The sequence below is a fragment of the Ambystoma mexicanum genome, chromosome 3q (assembly GCF_040938575.1).
Source record: "Ambystoma mexicanum isolate Mex_15411 chromosome 3q, UKY_AmexF1_1, whole genome shotgun sequence".
NCBI classification, from domain to species: Eukaryota; Metazoa; Chordata; class Amphibia; order Caudata; family Ambystomatidae; genus Ambystoma; species Ambystoma mexicanum.
In genome coordinates, this window is record NC_090926.1 from 743,089,317 (window position 1) to 743,108,963 (window position 19,647).

A 19,647-nucleotide genomic window follows, 5' to 3' on the forward strand; every position below is an offset into this window, starting at 1 on the left:
TCTCTTAATTGCTGCAACACCTTCCTAACATGTTCCTCATGATGCTGTAGATCCTTGGAAAAAATTAGAATGTCATCAATATACACTAGTACAAAAATGTTGAGAAAATCCCTCATCACCTCATTAATAAAAAATTGAAAAGCCGCCGGGGCGTTACACAATCCAAATGGCATTACTTGATATTCAAATAGGCCAAATTTAGTTCGGAAAGCCATCTTCCATTCATCACCTTGACGCACTGTCAGGTCCCAGGTTAGGTAGGGGTACTTTGTAAATGAAATTAGATTATAGATTTAATTAATTTATTGTTTTAATCTGATTTTGGGTTGTTGATCTTAACTTCTGTTCATCAGAGTGCTAACTCCCCAAACCAACATGGTGGCAGTAGTGCCAGTTCCTGATTGGAAGTTTCATGAACCTCTGACCTTCCATACAATTCTAAACTGCCTTTCATTGTTCACCTTCAAGAAGGAAGGTCCTGTTTTGATTAAGTTCCTGCGTCAAGGCCTTTTGATGAGATTCTGGTGAAGTTTACAAAGATAAATATTGTTTCCTGAGAAGCTGGTCAACGTGGGACAAGCTCAGCTGATAATTTGGTGGGAGCGTCGCTTTTTCTCAAGCTGGAGAAAAGTTGCTTTATTTTTATCACTTTATTCATGTTAGGTATTTATTTAGTTTAGGTATTTAGATTCGTTTCATTTTACTTCAAAAATCTGCTTGACTTTTATGACTCTGTGTAATTGACACGGTTTTGAATTTCTGACATTGTACTGAAGGAAGAAGCGTTTGGAATTTTAACTGCGCAGTTTTCTTAGATCAGTGCTTCAGAGCCTTCATTTTTGTTTCACGCATGCGCAAAGGAGAAGTGTCCTTGTTTTACTGCTGTGTCTCGTATCTGATCTGATTTCAAGTCTGTCAGTTTCAGTACGGTTGCGTGAATGAAGATTGCTTAAGGAAAATACCTGAGCCTAAGTTTTTGATGTTGTTTAACTTGAATTCATAAGGCTTTTAATTACGCTTGCGCGCCATTATATAAGGTGGCTTCTAAAAATATTCACTGTGCGCATGTGGAAAGTAAAGACACATTGATTTCATGAGCATAGCACATTTTTCTGAAGGATAAGGCAGCGCCTGAACTTGTCTATTGTGCGCATGTCAAAGGCAAAAGCAGTTGTTTTCGTTAGCTTTGCGCATGTGCTCAAAAGGTAAACAGCATCTGAACTCATTTACAGTGCTTAAGTCAAAAGCAAAGCTTCGGATTCCATTAGCATTGCGCATGTGCTTCAAAGGTTGAACAGGATCTGAATTCATTCTTATTGTTCTTGTTTAAAGTTTTAAAATACCATCTGAACTCTTAATTGCGCATTTGTTACTAAAGTAAAAGGAACATCTGAACAGGAATACAATGTGCTTGAGAAAGGATGAAATGCAATTGAATGAATGAACACTCGAAAGTGATTTCCTCTTTAATTTAAGAAGATTGCACATTCTTGAACTCATTATTTTGAGCATTTTTGGTTGAGGAACAAAATGCATTCTTAAATTCACATTGCCCTTCTGAAATTGAACATTGACTGTGCAAGATAAATTCTCAATGGGTCTTTGTGAAAAAGAAGTTAATTAATCTCCAAGGTTATTTCGGAGATTGGACAGGTATGGGTTTAGATATTAAATTATTTGATATTTAGAGATTGAGTTAATTTAATGCATGTCTTCATTATTTAATAAACATTAATGTCTCCTTCTACAGATTGCAGCCCACCAGAAGTAGGCGTCTGTCGTTTGTTATTTTCTCCACTTCCCCTTTTCCCTTGGGAGTGTTAGTTCTTCAACTGGGTTTAAGACAGTTGTTGATCAAACGTTCTTGAGAGATCTGTGGGGCTCAGCATCTCCTGCAGACGCAGACGCCAGGACCGGACAGATGAAAGGCCAAAAAATAGTCTGCCTGGTTTGTTGAGTCTCACAGATTTCATCATGGAACAGTTGGGAGAAGTAATCCAAGAACTGAGAGAAGAATTAAGAGTTTCTCATTTAGAGAATTCAAAATTACATAAAAAGGTGGAGGAGTTGGGAGTTAAGATGACTCGGATTCAAGAATCCATTGGGGAATCTAGAACCCAGAGAGTAGGGTATTCTGGGGAAGGATTGTCTTCGGAGTTGGGAGCCACAGGGAACAGTGAACAACAACCCCCAGTTCTGGAAAGAGCAGACGGGAGAGATGAAGATAGAGTAGGAAGACACATTTTGAGTCAGACATCAGTTCCTTTAGCGTCCCCAGAACGTTTTAGTGGAGATGTTAAAACATTTTCAACTTTTGTTACACAGTGTGAGTTACATTTCTTGTGTCGTCCTGAGAGTTTTAGAACTGACATGGCTAAAGTTGCATTTATGTTATCTTATTTAACTGGGGATGCATCATCTTGGGCAGTTCTTTTGGTTGCTCAAGAGAATCCAATTTTGAAAGATGTTGTTCTATTTAAAGAAGAGTTTCGAAAGATGTTTGGAAGAAGAATGATTTCACAAGAGTTAGATGGGGAACTGTTAGATTTAAAACAAGGAAATAAGGACTTAGTGAGTTATGTAACAGCTTTTAGAGCTCTAGTTTTGGAAACAGGGTGGCCAGAGGACAAGAGATCGTCCTTATTTTACAGAGGTTTAAGGGACGAATTTAAAGACGCTTTATCAACCATGGTTGATCGTCCCACTTCTTGTGATGCCTTAATTGACTTAGTTATGCGAATAGATTTTCGATTGGGAGAAAGAAGAAATGAACGTAGAAAGGGTTTTGGAGAGGTCAAGGTGGGTCAGCGTTTTGAAAAACCTAGAATGGAAGAAAGGAGTAAAGTCAGTGAACAGTCAGGCAAAATAAGAGGACCATTATCTAAAGAGGAGAAAGATAGGAGAAGAGCTAATCACTTGTGTTTATATTGTGGGCGTAGTGGTCATTTTCTAGGGAATTGTCCTTACACTCCCAAAAGAGGGCAGTCCAATGTTTCTCGATCTCAACAGGTGGCGAATACCCTTCAAGCGGCTGTACCTCATGTAACAATTAACGTATCCTTATTCTTGGATGATGTTTTAAAAGGATCAGGACCAGCCATGATTGATTCAGGGGCAACTGGTAATTTTATGGATTGGGGATTGGCTCGGTCTATGAAAATTCCATTAGTTGAAAAAATAGCAGTAGAGCAAGTAAGAGCAGTAGATGGTTCTCAGTTAACCTCGGGACCCATCACTCATGAAACTGTTCCTTTGTTTATGACACTGGTTAAAGATCACTCTGAGTATATTGTCTTTGAACTTATTGATGCTCCTCAGCTACAAATCATTTTGGGAATGCCTTGGTTGACTAATCATAATCCCACAATTGACTGGGGAAGAAGAATATTAGATTTTCGATCAGAAATTTGTAAGGAACATTGTTTCAATTGTAAGTATGAGATCAGAGATGAGAGTATTGAAAGTGGAAGAGTGGTGGCTTTAGCTCAAAATGGATTTGAAGAACATTCTATTGGAGCTGTGATGGGTTTTTTGCCTGAGTGTTATAAAGAGTTTACTTGTGTGTTTGATGAGGTTGAAGCAGGGGAGTTACCGCCACATCGATCATATGATTGCAAAATTGATTTAGAGGATGGAGCAATCTTACCTAGTAGTAGGGTGTATGCCTTGACCGAGAAGGAAAATGATTACTTGAAGGAATACATTGAGGAAAATCTCAATAAAGGGTTTATTAGACACTCACAATCTCCTGCAGCTTCACCATTGTTTTTTGTACCCAAGAAGGAAGGGAAGCTCAGAGCTTGCATTGATTATAGATCTTTGAATAAAGTCACTGTTAAGAATCGCTATCCTTTGCCATTGATTCCAGAAATGTTAAACCAAATTCAAGGAGCAACCATTTTTACTAAATTGGATTTGAGAGGAGCTTACCATTTGGTTAGGGTTAGGGAGGGAGACGAGTGGAAGACTGCTTTCAAAACACGTTTTGGTTTGTTTGAATACCTTGTGATGCCATTCGGATTATGTAATGCTCCAGCGGCTTTTCAATTCTTTATTAATGATGTTTTGAAAGAATTTCTAGATCTTTTTGTCGTAGTTTATATTGATGACATTTTGATTTTTTCACATAATTTGGAGCAACATTATCAACATGTAAGACAAGTTTTGAAGAAGTTACACGATCATCATCTTTTTGCTAGTCTTGATAAGAGTCAATTTCATACTGAAGTGGTGGAGTTTCTGGGTTTCGTGATTTCTCCTCAAGGGTTGGAAATGGATCAAAAAAAAGTCAGAGCAGTGAAAGATTGGCCGACTCCCACTAAGATCAAGGAAGTGCAAAGTTTTTTAGGTTTTGCTAATTTTTATAGGAGATTTATCAAAGATTTTTCATCCATTATTCCTCCTATCACTAGACTTTTAAAAAAAGGTGTACCTTTTCTTTGGAATCAAGAAACGGAAGAAGCTTTTAACACCTTGAAGAATAGATTTATTTCTGGTCCTATTCTTTTACACCCAGATCCAACACAACCATTCTTTGTAGAAGCAGACGCTTCTAATTTTGCAGTTGGAGCTATTTTATCTCAAAGGCATAAAGAAACTGGTCAGCTTCATCCAATAGCATTCTTCTCAAAGAAATTTTCTGCCGCAGAAAGTAACTATTCAATAATGGATAAGGAATTACTTGCAATAAAAGCTGCATTTCAAGAATGGCGACATTTTTTGATGGGTGCCAGAAATCCTGTCACGGTGCTTACTGATCACCGAAATTTACTTTTTCTTAAGTCAGCTAAGACTCTTACTCCCAGACAGTTACGTTGGTCATTATTTTTTGCGGATTTTGACTTTGTAGTGACATACAGACCTGGGAAATTAAATGGTAAAGCGGATGCTTTATCCAGACAATTTCCTGGTTGTGAAAAAGAATTGGAGTTAAGACCTGAACCTGTAATTCCTGAAGAACATTTTGTTTCAGCTAACTCTTCTAAAAAAGAAGATTTGCAGGAGTTAATTAAAATAAATCTGAATATTCAGAAGATGAAAGAATGGGCACAGTTGGATGTTAAAAGAACTATTAAAAATGGTTTACCTTATTTTGAGGATAAGTTGTATCTCCCGAGTGAGGACCTTAGAGAGAAAATTTTACAAGATTGTCATGATTCAGTTTTAGCTGGACATCCGGGTTTTCATAAGACTTTGGATTTAGTTCTACGGCATTTCTGGTGGGAAAGTATTAAGAAAGATGTCTTAAATTATGTAAAGACTTGTGAAGTCTGTGCTAAGTCAAAACATGAGACTGGAAAACCTGCTGGACTTCTTGAACCCTTGCCTATTCCTCCTCGGCCTTGGCATACAATTGGTTTAGATTTTATTGTAGATTTACCTAACGATAGAGGATTCTCCACAATTCTGGTAGTGGTAGATTGTTTCTCTAAAGAGAGTCATTTTATTCCCATGAAAGGAGGAGTTACAGCTTCAAGTCTAGCTAAAAAATTCATTCAAGAAATTGTACGATTGCATGGAGTTCCCAGTCAAGTTATTTCAGATAGGGGGTCTCAATTTGTGTCGAGATTTTGGAAGGAATTTTGTAGGAGATTGGGTTTGAAGATAAAATTAACATCAGGATATCACCCAGAGGCTAATGGTCAAGTAGAAAGAATCAATCAGGAATTAGAAAAATATTTAAGATGTTTTGTCGAAGGAGAGTTTGAGTGGGTGGATTTGTTGTGGACAGCGGAATTTGCATATAATAATTCTACTAAAACCTCTACTTCCATGTCACCTTTTTTTTGTGGAAGAGGTTATAATCCTCGGTTTCTATGTGAGAATGATGGAGTAAATGAGACATGTCCAGCTGTGAAAGATATAACTGAAATAATTCAGAAAGGTTGGGCTAAAGCAAAGGAAATGTTACAAAAAAGTAAGTCTGAGTATAAAAGATTTGCAGATTTTAAAAGAAAGAAAAGTCCAAGTTATGCTAAAGGTGATTTAGTCTGGTTATCAGCAAAAAATATTAAATTGAAAGGAAAAAATAAATTTTGTCCTAAGTTTTTGGGTCCTTTTGAGATTGAGGAAGTGATAGGACCAGTATCAGTCAAACTTAAATTGACTACTAATTTGAAAATTCATCCAGTATTTCATGTAAGTTTATTAAAACCAGTGTCAAAAGGAATCAGAATGAGACCAGTTCCTAAACCAATTGTTTTGGAAACTAATTCAGAAGAATTTGAGGTTAAAAGAATACTTGATTCTAGAAAAGTAAGGGGAAAGATTCAATATCTTATTGATTGGAAGGGGTTTGGTCCTGATGAAAGAAGTTGGGAGTCAGAATCTGATATTCATGCGGAAAGATTAGTATCTAAGTTTCACAGAAGAAATCCAAATAAACCTGGCCCTGAGGTCAGGGCTTAAGGAGGGGGTACTGTCAGGTCCCAGGTTAGGTAGGGGTACTTTGTAAATGAAATTAGATTATAGATTTAATTAATTTATTGTTTTAATCTGATTTTGGGTTGTTGATCTTAACCTCTGTTCATCAGAGTGCTAACTCCCCAAACCAACATGGTGGCAGTAGTGCCAGTTCCTGATTGGAAGTTTCATGAACCTCTGACCTTCCATACAATTCTAAACTGCCTTTCATTGTTCACCTTCAAGAAGGAAGGTCCTGTTTTGATTAAGTTCCTGCGTCAAGGCCTTTTGATGAGATTCTGGTGAAGTTTACAAAGATAAATATTGTTTCCTGAGAAGCTGGTCAACGTGGGACAAGCTCAGCTGATAATTTGGTGGGAGCGTCGCTTTTTCTCAAGCTGGAGAAAAGTTGCTTTATTTTTATCACTTTATTCATGTTAGGTATTTATTTAGTTTAGGTATTTAGATTCGTTTCATTTTACTTCAAAAATCTGCTTGACTTTTATGACTCTGTGTAATTGACACGGTTTTGAATTTCTGACATTGTACTGAAGGAAGAAGCGTTTGGAATTTTAACTGCGCAGTTTTCTTAGATCAGTGCTTCAGAGCCTTCATTTTTGTTTCACGCATGCGCAAAGGAGAAGTGTCCTTGTTTTACTGCTGTGTCTCGTATCTGATCTGATTTCAAGTCTGTCAGTTTCAGTACGGTTGCGTGAATGAAGATTGCTTAAGGAAAATACCTGAGCCTAAGTTTTTGATGTTGTTTAACTTGAATTCATAAGGCTTTTAATTACGCTTGCGCGCCATTATATAAGGTGGCTTCTAAAAATATTCACTGTGCGCATGTGGAAAGTAAAGACACATTGATTTCATGAGCATAGCACATTTTTCTGAAGGATAAGGCAGCGCCTGAACTTGTCTATTGTGCGCATGTCAAAGGCAAAAGCAGTTGTTTTCGTTAGCTTTGCGCATGTGCTCAAAAGGTAAACAGCATCTGAACTCATTTACAGTGCTTAAGTCAAAAGCAAAGCTTCGGATTCCATTAGCATTGCGCATGTGCTTCAAAGGTTGAACAGGATCTGAATTCATTCTTATTGTTCTTGTTTAAAGTTTTAAAATACCATCTGAACTCTTAATTGCGCATTTGTTACTAAAGTAAAAGGAACATCTGAACAGGAATACAATGTGCTTGAGAAAGGATGAAATGCAATTGAATGAATGAACACTCGAAAGTGATTTCCTCTTTAATTTAAGAAGATTGCACATTCTTGAACTCATTATTTTGAGCATTTTTGGTTGAGGAACAAAATGCATTCTTAAATTCACATTGCCCTTCTGAAATTGAACATTGACTGTGCAAGATAAATTCTCAATGGGTCTTTGTGAAAAAGAAGTTAATTAATCTCCAAGGTTATTTCGGAGATTGGACAGGTATGGGTTTAGATATTAAATTATTTGATATTTAGAGATTGAGTTAATTTAATGCATGTCTTCATTATTTAATAAACATTAATGTCTCCTTCTACAGATTGCAGCCCACCAGAAGTAGGCGTCTGTCGTTTGTTATTTTCTCCACTTCCCCTTTTCCCTTGGGAGTGTTAGTTCTTCAACTGGGTTTAAGACAGTTGTTGATCAAACGTTCTTGAGAGATCTGTGGGGCTCAGCATCTCCTGCAGACGCAGACGCCAGGACCGGACACGCACCCACACTAAATGATAGGCTCCACGAAGATCTAATTTGGTAAACACTGAAGGCCCCTGAATATGATCCAACATTACGGAGATTAAGGGCAGTGGGTATCTGTTCTTGATTGTTATCTTATTCAGCGCCCTATAATCAATACATGTCTGTAAACTACCTTCCTTTTTGGGAACAAAAATAGTGGAGAGGCTGCTGGTGACTGTGAATGCCTGACAAACCCCTTAGCCAAAAACTCTTGGATATAATCTTTCAAATGCTCTTTTTCCTTCTCTGTCAGGGCATAGATGCCACTGCAAGAGATGTGAGCCCCTGGTTCTAAATCAATCTTACAATCGTACTCTCGATGAGGAGGTAATTCATTTGCTTCATTTTCACTGAAAACATCATTAAAATCTTGGTAACACCTTGGTAATTCTCCATTTGCTGTCCCTATAGAATATACTATTGCTCCCAATTTCACCAAGCCTTCCACAATTTCCGAACACCTACTGGAAACATCTTCCAGAACTCCTTCCTTTAAACAATTTGTGGTACAAAATGGAGCATCCAATTTCACCACTATCCTTCCCCAATCAATCTGAGGGTTATGATACATCAGGCAGGACATTCCCAAAATTATCTTGAACTGTGGAGTATCAATTAATTCAAACACAATTTCCTCCCAGTGTCCACCAATCTCCATCTCCAATGGAATTGTTTCATGTGTAATTAAACCTGACATAAGCTGAGACTCATCCACCACTCTCACTTCAAAATGTAAGGTACATTCATAGCCTTAACCACATTCCAATCCATGAAATTCCCAGTGGCTCCGGAATCTATTCCTATCGGTTCACTTCCCTTTAATTCTACTTTTACATACAAGGATACATTCAGTGTAATATTTGGCACCGCAGCTTGGATTGTATTGGCCACTTGTTGATTTCTGGAACTCTTGGCAGATGAAGAGGACTTTGGACACCAAGGGCAATTTCCAACAAAATGTCCTGACCTACCACAATATAAACCTAAATGATTCTGTCTTTGCCTGTTCTCATCTTTAGTTAAAGGACCTCTCACCTTACTAACCCTCCCTGCATTTCCTGTCCTAAACTCTCTATTTACAAATTCTAGCTTTCCCTTATCAACTCTAGGAAAAACTCTGGGCTGCTACACACCTCCTCTTTTACGCTCAGCTTTGCTCTCCTAATCTATAATCAATTTGCATGACTAAATCCTTCAAAGTTTCACATGAAGTAGGTCTATGCACTACTGTAGCTAAGGCATCTTTCAACTCCTCCCTCAGGCCTCGATAGAACAGAGATGATTGTTTCTCCTCTGGCCAATTACTTTCTAATACTAGAGATCTAAATGGTGTAATGTAAGACGCTAACTCTTTAGTTACCTGTTTTAACTCTAGTAACTCTCCATCGACTTCTTGGGACAACTGTCGTCAATCAAACATCTTTTTAAATTCTAACTTAAAAGCTAACAAATCCTTTAGTATTGGACTCTCTTGACCAACTAATAACACTGACCAGGCAGCCGCCTCATCAGTAAAGTAAGACGACATAAAAGCGATCTTAGTAGCATCTGTATTAAAAGCTTTAGGCCTACAAAGGAAATGAAGTTCACATTGTGTAAGAAGAATGTGGCACTTCTTGGCATCTCCTCCAAAACGTTCTGGTGGTTCGAAAGGGACCGGACCTACTGGCAATTTCAAACTCCCCCTATTTCTCTCCTGTAGTCAAGTTCCCTCACCCAAATCCTCTCTGATTAACACTGGAAGTGCTCTACTAGGGCTCCCTGAATCTCTAGACTCCAAAGAAAAACCCTCACCCCTAAGGGTTATTTTAGTATTTAATTCTTCAAATGTGGTTTGTAAATCTTGGGTTTCCTTCCTCACAGCCCTCATCTCCTCCCTTAACTCTGAAAACATGTCCCTAATGGAACTTGCTAAGGCCTCTGTAGGATCCATATCAGCTTGGGCGGAGAAGCTATCGTGGGCCTTTCATCCTGTCAGGGTCCGGCTTGTCAAGGTTCTGGAGGAGCTGATGCCGGCCCCAGAGACCCTGACCAGGAGTTCACCTCTCAACCCTTAAGTAATAGCTGAGCTGAGAAACCCAAGAAAGGGAAAGGGGAAGTGGAGAAAATAACAAACGAGATACTGCTGCCTTGCGACCTTCTGGTAGGCTCTGGTATCTGTGGTAAAACAAATAAGCTTGGTTACTTATGTATTATGTAAAATTCTCTTCATTAAATATTTTCTAACTTATACTAACCTCTTTACCTGCTTAACCTCTGCTATGGCATAGAGGTTCAAAATTCATGTTGAAAACTCTAAAATACTGTCTTGGTTCTCTTTATGAAATTTTCTACGATGCCACAAGTCATATCTTTAAAACTCTCTAGTGACAAGCTCTTGTAGGTGCTTAACAGTCTTGGGTAATTTACACACTTCTTTCATTACATATGGATATTTAATGCCTAATCTCAGATGCTTCAATGAATTAAGTTTTCTCTTCCTTATTTGCTCCTGTGAGATTGTCCTCTTTCTACTTCCATAAACATGACTTTGTATGTACTCTCTCTAAATGGAAAGTTGAATTGTGTCACTCTCCTTCAAACTTATTGTTTTAAAATCTCCTTTTATGGTAAGAGTTGCATGAAAACAGATATGTCTCTATGTCTGAAACACTTGTGTACGAGCGTGATAGAAATAAAATATCAATCAATCAATCAACTTCCTTGAATGCAGCTCCTCCCAGGCATGAGTTAGTAAATCACACCTGCATTAAAACACGTAAAATCCTTGCACGCTTTCACTCACCCATATTCAACGAGAAAATAAACATGCGCACACACTGCTCCGCACACATATGTAAATTTCAAATACACACGTTCAAAACTCAGAAAAAACCTTGCGCTAGTTCTTTTCTTGACCCGCGCTTTTAACACGTACACACACTTTAATTTCTACTTGCGCCCCCATTCTTCTTTTAAAAATGATCTTGCGCACAGTTTATTAGGACCCGCGCACTGTTGCACACCGCACGCTCGCTTCCATGAACGACGCTGCTAAAGATGCGAAGACTCACGCTCGTCTTTTAAAAATGATCTCGCGCACAGTTCATTAGGACACGCGTACTGTTGCACACCGCACGCCCGCTTCCATGAACGACGCTGCTAAAGATGTGAAGACTCGCGCTAGTGCCCTTAGAAATTTCACCACACGCAAAAAACAACATTGCAAACTTTTTGCGCACACTCTTTTTTCCTTCTTATTGTTTTAAACAGTGTTTATATTAGTTCTCGCACTGTACAGTCATTAAACAGCATCAGCTCAATCGTATTCCTTAAGTACTGGCACTTGACAAATTACTTAATGAGTTAACATCTTCACTAATAACTTCTTACATGAAAATATACATATAGAGATGCTAAAGTTTTCTCTCTTTTCGCACCAGTCATTTAACAAATGTCTTCTCCTTATTCACTTGTCTCAAGGTTTCTCATTCACCAACTTTACTATTACTTTAGATTGAAAATTCTTTGTGAAAGTCTATGAACTTTAAAAGGAACAATCCCACCTGAAGTCTTCAAGCTCACACTGTTTCTGCAATCAGTTTTCTTACTTCTTTTATGGATTCTCTGAACTCTGAAAAGGCCTTACTTAAGGCGCTTAATAAATGTACAACCAGCCACTGAATTACTATGGATGAAAGGCAGTTTAGAATCTTGCTCACCTACCAATAATCCATCCCATTATCCTTCCCACCAATCAGACAAAGCAAACATATCATTGTTCCTTAAACCAATTACATAAGGTTTCCTTCCCTCCATGTTGACTTTGGCAACCAACAATGTTTATACTTAAGGAAACAGTTTCCTATTCTGTGAATAACTACAGGCCCTTTCCTGCTCCTTTTCCTGCTACCAGTCCACCTACTCCCGCCAGACCTGACAATTTCAAGGTTTAAAGCGAGTTTGATGTTCCAAAATATTTTAGTAGCTCTGCATGTCTGCCTCTTCAAATTAAAACATGTCAAGTGAAAGCATAGTAGGAGATATAAACCGCATGCCTCAAGTTAAAATATTCAGCGCTGAAGCCTTTGTAGAACTCTTTAAGGCACTTAGTAGAGGAGAACAGGTCATTTTCTGGTCCTGGGCTGGGAGTAGCAGAATAAGATTGCCCTATGTGTACCATATTCTGCTCTTTGTCTGACCATTTCGAAGAGAGAATCTGTTTCTTTTATTTCGTCCCATTCCCCTTTCCTCTGGGAAGTTTTGAATTCAGAAGAGATATCCTTGTGCTCTTGATGGAGTTTAGCAGCTCCTGTGGATTTTAACCAGTGAGGATATGACACCTGTAACGGGAACAGCGATCACTCAATTCACCCTTGGTCAATCTAGAGTGGGTTGCGCCTCTGTTGAAGCATTGCTTCCCCTTGTGGCAGGGGTTCCACACAGTGTGTCTCCCTCACAAGTCTCTGTCTCTCACATTCGTTACATTTGTGTGCTCAGGTTCTCTTCTTTGAAGAAGCAAAAGAAGAAACATGCGTCCGCCTCACGACAATGCTCCATCTATCCACAAAGAGGTTCCTGTCCACTCTCTTCTCCCGGGCGCTTCACCCACCACTCTTCATGAAGATCCATCATCCTCACAGGGTTAGCTCGATCCACCGGCTTTGATGAAAGGCCTTTCTAGAGGTAGCAGGATTTGCAGAGCTGATTTAAAAATCCTTAATCAGTCCCCTTTTGCCTTAGAGAGCTGACTACTTTTTAAGCACACACTGATCTGCTGCACGTGCTTTATACAATTGACAAGTGTCAGCGTGCACAAGGAATCCGGTGGTAGGAGAGTGGTTAACAAAAGAATTAAGCAGGAATGGTGGAGACGTAGTTTATGTTTGGTGGTTATGTTGAGATTTTCATTAACTATCCTTGTTTAAGAAAGAGGCGGATAATAACCCAAACCAAGATGGCGCTAATGACAGAATAACTGTGAAAATGGAGTAAGCAGTTTGGATCTTGGCAAAGGTTATACACTGCCTTCCTCAATAGATTGTGAAGGAGCTGGGTAAATGAAGAGGAAGCTCCATTATTAGGCCTTTAAGGAAAACTTGAGCTCGGATTAGATTGTGGGGTTTCCTATCTGGGACATGGTCCGGTTACCTGCTGGGACCTTTGTAGTTTATGTTACAGTAATGTAAGCAATAAGGTGATATGTGCAGCTGTTAAAACAGTGCTTATGAACTGCAGTCAGACAAAGAGCACAGTTGAGAGATTTGAATGCACAGAGCATGTGAGGATGGGCATAAAACCTTATAGCAATGCTGTTTATATAGTATGCCCTTGTGTGTCTCAAACGTCCATGACATGCACGACGATTTGAATACAGATCTACCTGTTAACATGGCACACAATGCGGATGTACAGAGGAGCAGGTGTGGAATTTATACAGAGTCGCAATCGCCAATTGCAATATTTTGGAGTAATTTTTGCAAAGCACTGAGCCTTCTGAACCCCACAGTGGGGTTTCTGGAGCCCACAAGTTACCCTTCAATAGTCAGGAGTCACCACATTTTTAGAGGAATGCCCCTCCAATGTGTACAGGTCACTTTTTGCAAGTCACTATATTCATGCTTATTCAGGACTCCAATTCTGCCCCAAGGTCCCTCAATAAGGGATACGTACATTCAAAAGAAGATATCACCTTCTGGATATTGGAATGCAGCACTCCTAGCAAAGGTCCAGCATGGCACACCCTGACAGGGTGACGGCAGCTCATCAAGGGCTCCGTCTAAGACATTGCTTCTCCCGGCCATGGTGCAGCTACAGGAAACGAGGAACAAGCACGCAATCTACTAACACTGCTGTGTGAACACAGAGAGAAATGCAAGTGGGCCATGCCATTCTTCCCAACTTATCCAGATAAGCGATTGGCCTCTCCACCCTCCTTCCCAGGTAACTAACGTAAAGCATTTGAACCTTTGAAAGCTAGAATGCTGGCGAAGAACTTGGCGGCACAGACAGTTCTTCAGCATTGGCATCTTTCATAGATTCACATGTTCCCACCTTACCCTCTGGGAAGACCCTTCTTGATTCTGTACACTCACAGGTCCCAGAATCTAAAAATGCCTCTATGGGCATAGCATGAGAAGCACCCCTGTTATCCTTTCATTGGCTGAGAGGAAACACCTGAAGTAGGTGCTTGGGCTCTAGAGCTAACAAAGACTCTGGCTTCACACTTAGAAATGTGATGTCAAAATGCAAAATACATCTATACATTTGCATAGCCATATCACAGGGACATTTAAATGATGTGTGAAACTATGAAAGATCCTGCTAGAAAGATACACCTGCAGGTAAGTAATGTGTCTAGCCTGTGCATGCTTGTGACAAACAGAGCTTTGTGTAAAGCCGTTGATGCACTATACATGCATTTTAAGTATAAGTATGTATTATGCATGTGTGATGCATGCACTGGCACAGTTCGTGTGTGTGTGTGTGTGTGTGTGTATATAGCAGAAGCCTGCCCAAAGCTTTATTTGAAGCACAAAATTGAGCTGTGCATGTGTACGAAGCACAGATGTACTTTGTGTGGTGAGAAACAAATCTGCTCTGAATCGTGTGCCGCACATACCTGTGATGTGCATGCATGTGAAATGATGACATGAGCTTGGCATGTGCGTGAGCCACAAATCCGCATGTTCATTCATGTGAAGCACAGACCTGTACTGCCCATATTTTGGCAGCATTGATATATGTGTTTCATGCATATAAAGCACGCATCTGCTTTGCTCATGTGTCTGAAGCACGTCTGCACCATGCCTGCATGGAAAGCACTGGTCGTTACAGTGCATGCAATGCACAGAACAGTTGGTTGCATGTAAGTAAAGCCCAGAACTACACTGCCCATGAAGTGCAAATCTTGTATGCATATATGCAAAACCACAGACCAGAGCTTAGTAAGTGTCCGAAGGTCAGACCAGTCCATACGTGAGAAGTACTGGTCTGTGATGTGTGTCTGAAATACATATTTGTGCGTTGCTTTTGTGTGAACATATCTGTGTTGTGAATGTGTATGTATACATTTTCGTTGCATGCGTGTGGGAAATAGATCATCCGTGCTCTGCATGCATGTGAGGTACAGACCTGCACCATTGGTAGGAGTACTCACCAGTTCCCCGGTATAACCGGTATCTCCAAGGGCTGTATGCAGACTAGGGGGCCAATGTGCGTGCATGAAAAACCATGTATATCCATTGATGTAGTCCATGCATATTAAACATTGTCGTTGCTATATCTAGCGATATAGCCTCTCCACTTTTTGAAATCATTATTGATGTGCACATGCAGTGATGCTTTTTGTTATGTGACCAGCATAGCCTGGCAAATGAGGGAGATGGTACAGTGTCATAGCTCACCTGCCATGTTTGCATTTCAGGATTATTGATCTCGAGGTCGCTGAATGGCCGGCCTGTATCATCGCAAGGGCGGCTGTCGCAGATTAACCTCCTCATACCGGCACCAGTAACAACCCCGCTGCCTGAGGAGGCCAAGGAAGAGCCACCACCGCAGGCCCAGGAGGAGGAACCACCACCGCAGGCCCAGGAGGAGGAGCTGCCACCGCAGGCAAGGGAGAGCCTGGAGGTGCACATAGGCGTCAGCCTGAATAATGTCAATGATGCTAATGAAGATGAGGAAGAGGAGGAGGAGGAGGAGGAGGAGGAGGGGAGGAACGAGGAGGACGAGGAGGAGGATGAAGACGAAGCGGAGGAGGATGAGGACGAGGAGGAGAGTCTGTCCTAGCGGCCCTGTGGAACACAGCTTAGTACAATAAAGTGAAGGGAGCACTTGACGAGAAGAATTGTTGTGTGTAGAAACAATAGATACCATAGGTTGGTACTGGTATCTTTAAAAGCCTTGCAACTACAGTACTGTAAGATGAATGCAAACAGGCTCACTGAAACCTTCCACACTATTCATTTCCTCACATGCATTGCTTCCACGGTTTGTCATTTTTTAAATTTGTTTTTATGCACAACACCAAAGGGAAATATAGAAGAAGCCTTATTTTGGTTGACAGTAGACTAAATCATTCATGTTGCCCGCTTGAAAGTAGGCAGGTATAGGATAGTGTGTAGCACGAGCATGCAAACCTGGACATTTTCCGTAAGCATATCCCAGGAAGACCATCATGTTCTCTTAGTATGTTTTGCCAAGCCGTGTCTTGGCCAGACCCTTTTTCTGGCCTAGTCATAATTGGGAGTCATTGACCCAATACGCGTAAATAGCACAAGGGGACCAGTTACATTTGTGCTGCCTGCAAACAAGTCACCTCCAGGCAATTTTCGTCAGCTGCACCACAAAGTCCAAAAGAAAGAAAAAGCCTGCAGAATCACCTTTAGGCCTTCTTTTGCCCTTTTTACATCACATTGTATAAATACTACCTGCTATTTATGCATGGCAGGCAGCATGAACAATGGAGTCCCATTAAATCAGCCTACTTTCAGCAGGTGCTGAAAACATTCGAATTCCAAAGGGATCCAATGCATTACCGAGTGTGTGAAACCCAGATGCTGAAGGCAATGCATGCAGCTTGCTATGGCGGAGCAGGTGCGGGTTTTGGATGCAGTCATTCCATTTCATGCCCCGCTCCACCATACACATTCACGAACCTAAGGAGTAGAGGAAAAAGCATATTTTACTCCATAAAGAAAATCACCACCAATTACGTTTTAAAGGTTTTACTTTTAAAATGCTGCTGTTAACTTGCATCGCTACTGTATGAGGGCTAATGAATTACCCTCCCAACTGAGGTGCCTCAACTCGTTATGAAAGTGATAAAGTTTGGTGCATTTTTCCTTAGTATGGTCCCCACGATGCACTGTAATCACACCATGGATTAGTATTTTACTGTGAAAGCCCTTGAATCCCAGAGTAGATCTGGTTCCGTAGACATGCAGTAGGAGGGGCTGGAACCACTTTGTTTGGATAATAGATGTCTTCACAAACAAGCCACGTCCTTGTATCGTTTTCCAACAAGGACAATACAACGGCTACAAGGTGATGGTGAGCTAGTAAGCGATGTCCAAGTGGTTTCCCCAATGCATGTATTACTTGCCAGTTCACCAGCTCATGCAAGTGCCATAACACTACCCGGACATCTGCAAGCCTGGCCCCGGGCATTCTGATCTCACAGGTATTACCCATTTGCTATAGCCCGCCCCCTGGTCAAACCTTTTTGTCCTATTTGTTTAGTAATTGTATCGTGTACAAGAAAGCATAAAAATCACCTCCAACCTCAATAACAATTCAAACAATAATGAATACTCACAATTACAAAATGGTTCTATAATGTTAGAAAAACATGACAGTGAATGCTGGTACCAAATTGATCTAAACATTTTAATGCTTAAAAGCAATTACAAATACATAATTTTTCATACAGAGTAGCCTTATGTAACAGCACATAAGTCATGTATGCTTACCCGCAGCTTTCCAATTAATTCTTCCTGTGTTCCCAATGACATTGCCCTCAAATGTCATCCTTTTTCCCTCAAAGTTAACTAAATCATGGGACTATTGCAATTTCATCATATAACATCAAAATGAGTAACATTTGACGAGCCTTATTCGTGTGGCAGGATAAGGTGGCAGCAAAATGTTATTTTACTGATATTAGCAGTTGTGTAAAACAACCCTCAGGCTGGAAAACAGTTTTAGGGTTGCCCTACATTTCAAATTTCATCAGTGCTTCTTAATGTTTATCAAAAAGGTCTATATCTACTCACAGTCATGTTCTGGAAGCATTCATCTGATTATTGGCCCACTGCCACGACATCCAAGGTCAAGCGGTAAGTAGGTTTACTGGACCCTTGCAACTGGCAGAGCGACACAGTTTTGTTTGCTTATGGTGTTATATCCCCCCAAGAGAAGTGGGGTTTCATGAAGGTGTGTTGCTTTGTAGGACATGGTGGAGTGCTCCATCTCTTCGGCCAGAACCTTTTTGATGGCCCCTGGATTCTGATCTCTCAACCTGTATTTAGACTGTGGTGTGGTGGTGGTCGTCGTATTCTTGAATGCAGTATAATTCATAGAATGCCCCTGGCATGCCCAAGGCCCCTCAACTAAAGCACTTCTCTTTTACTGCCCATCACACTCCCAATCTCCCCTCAATTAAAGCACTTCAGCGTTTATGGACTGCCCATGACACTTCCAATGCCCCCATCAAATAAAGCACTTCCCCTTTTATGGACTTCCCATGACACTTCAAATCTCCCCTCAACTAAAGCTCTTCTACATTTATGAACTGCCCATAGCACTTCCAGTCTACCCTCAACTAAAGCATTTCCCCTTTTATGGACTGACCATGACACTTCCAATCTCCCCCCAACTAAAGCACTTCTACATTTATGGACTACCCACGGCACTTCCAATCTCCCCTCAACTAAAGCACTTCCCCTTTTATAGACTGCACATGACACTTGCAATCTCCCCTCAACTAAAGCACTTCTCCATTTATGGACTGCCCATGGCACTTCCAATCACCTCCCCTCAACTAAAGCACTTCTCCATGTATGGACTCAACTAAAGCACTTCTAAATTTCTGAGCTGCCTATGACACTTCCAATTTACCCTCAACTAAAGCACTTCTCCCTTTATGAACTGCCCTTGGCACTTCCAGTCTACCCTCAACTAAAGCATTTCCCCTTTTATGGACTGCCCATGACACTTGCAATCTCCCCTCAACTAAAGCACTTCTCCATTTATGGACTGCCCATTGCACTTCCAATCACCTCCCCTCAACTAAAGCACTTCTCCATTTATGGACTGCCCATTGCACTTCCAATCATCTCCCCTCAACTAAAACACTTCTCCATTTATGAACTGCCCATGGCACTTCCAGTCTACCCTCAACTAAAGCACTTCTCCATTTATGGACTGCCAATGACACTTCCAATCTCCCCTAAACTAAAGCACTTCTCCATTTATGGACTGCACATACCACTTCCAATCTATCCTCAACTAAAGCACTTCTCCATTTATGAAATTCCCATGGTACTTCCAGTCTACCCTCAACTAAACCATTTCCCCTTTTATGGACTGCCCATGACACTTGCAATCTCCCCTCAACTAAAGCACTTCTCCATCTATGGACTGCCCATGACACTTCCAATCATCTCCCCTCAACTAAAGCACTTCTCCATTTATGGACTGCACATACCACTTCCAATCCACCCTCAACTAAAACACTTCTCCATTTATGAACTGCCCATGGCACTTCCAGTCTACCCTCAATTAAAGCACTTCTCCATTTATGAACTGCCCATGACACTTCCAATCATCTCCCCTCAACTAAAGCACTTCTCCATTTATGGACTGCACATACCAATTCCAATCCACCCTCAACTAAAACACTTCTCCATTTATGAACTGCCCATGGCACTTCCAGTCTACCCTCAACTAAAGCACTTCTCCATTTATGGACTGCACATACCACTTCCAATCCACCCTCAACTAAAACACTTCTCCATTTATGAACTGCCCATGGCACTT

The 19,647-nt window shown here is 40.5% G+C and overlaps 1 protein-coding gene across 5 annotated transcripts in view; it reads left to right on the forward strand.

The window, feature by feature from the left end:
• QRICH2 (glutamine rich 2) overlaps positions 1 to 17,621 on the forward strand; it is a 930,541-nt gene extending 912,920 nt beyond the window's left edge. For 3 of the 5 annotated variants that reach the window (XM_069654692.1, XM_069654694.1, XM_069654693.1), the window contains one exon: positions 15,533 to 17,619. In XM_069654692.1, the coding sequence (XP_069510793.1) occupies positions 15,533 to 15,897 (365 nt within the window). In that variant the 3' untranslated portion in view covers positions 15,898 to 17,619. Of the gene's footprint in view, positions 1 to 15,532 lie in introns of all 5 variants that reach the window. The other 2 variants (XM_069654697.1, XM_069654695.1) reach the window with 2 other exon arrangements.
• Positions 17,622 to 19,647: the final 2,026 nt, after the last annotated feature.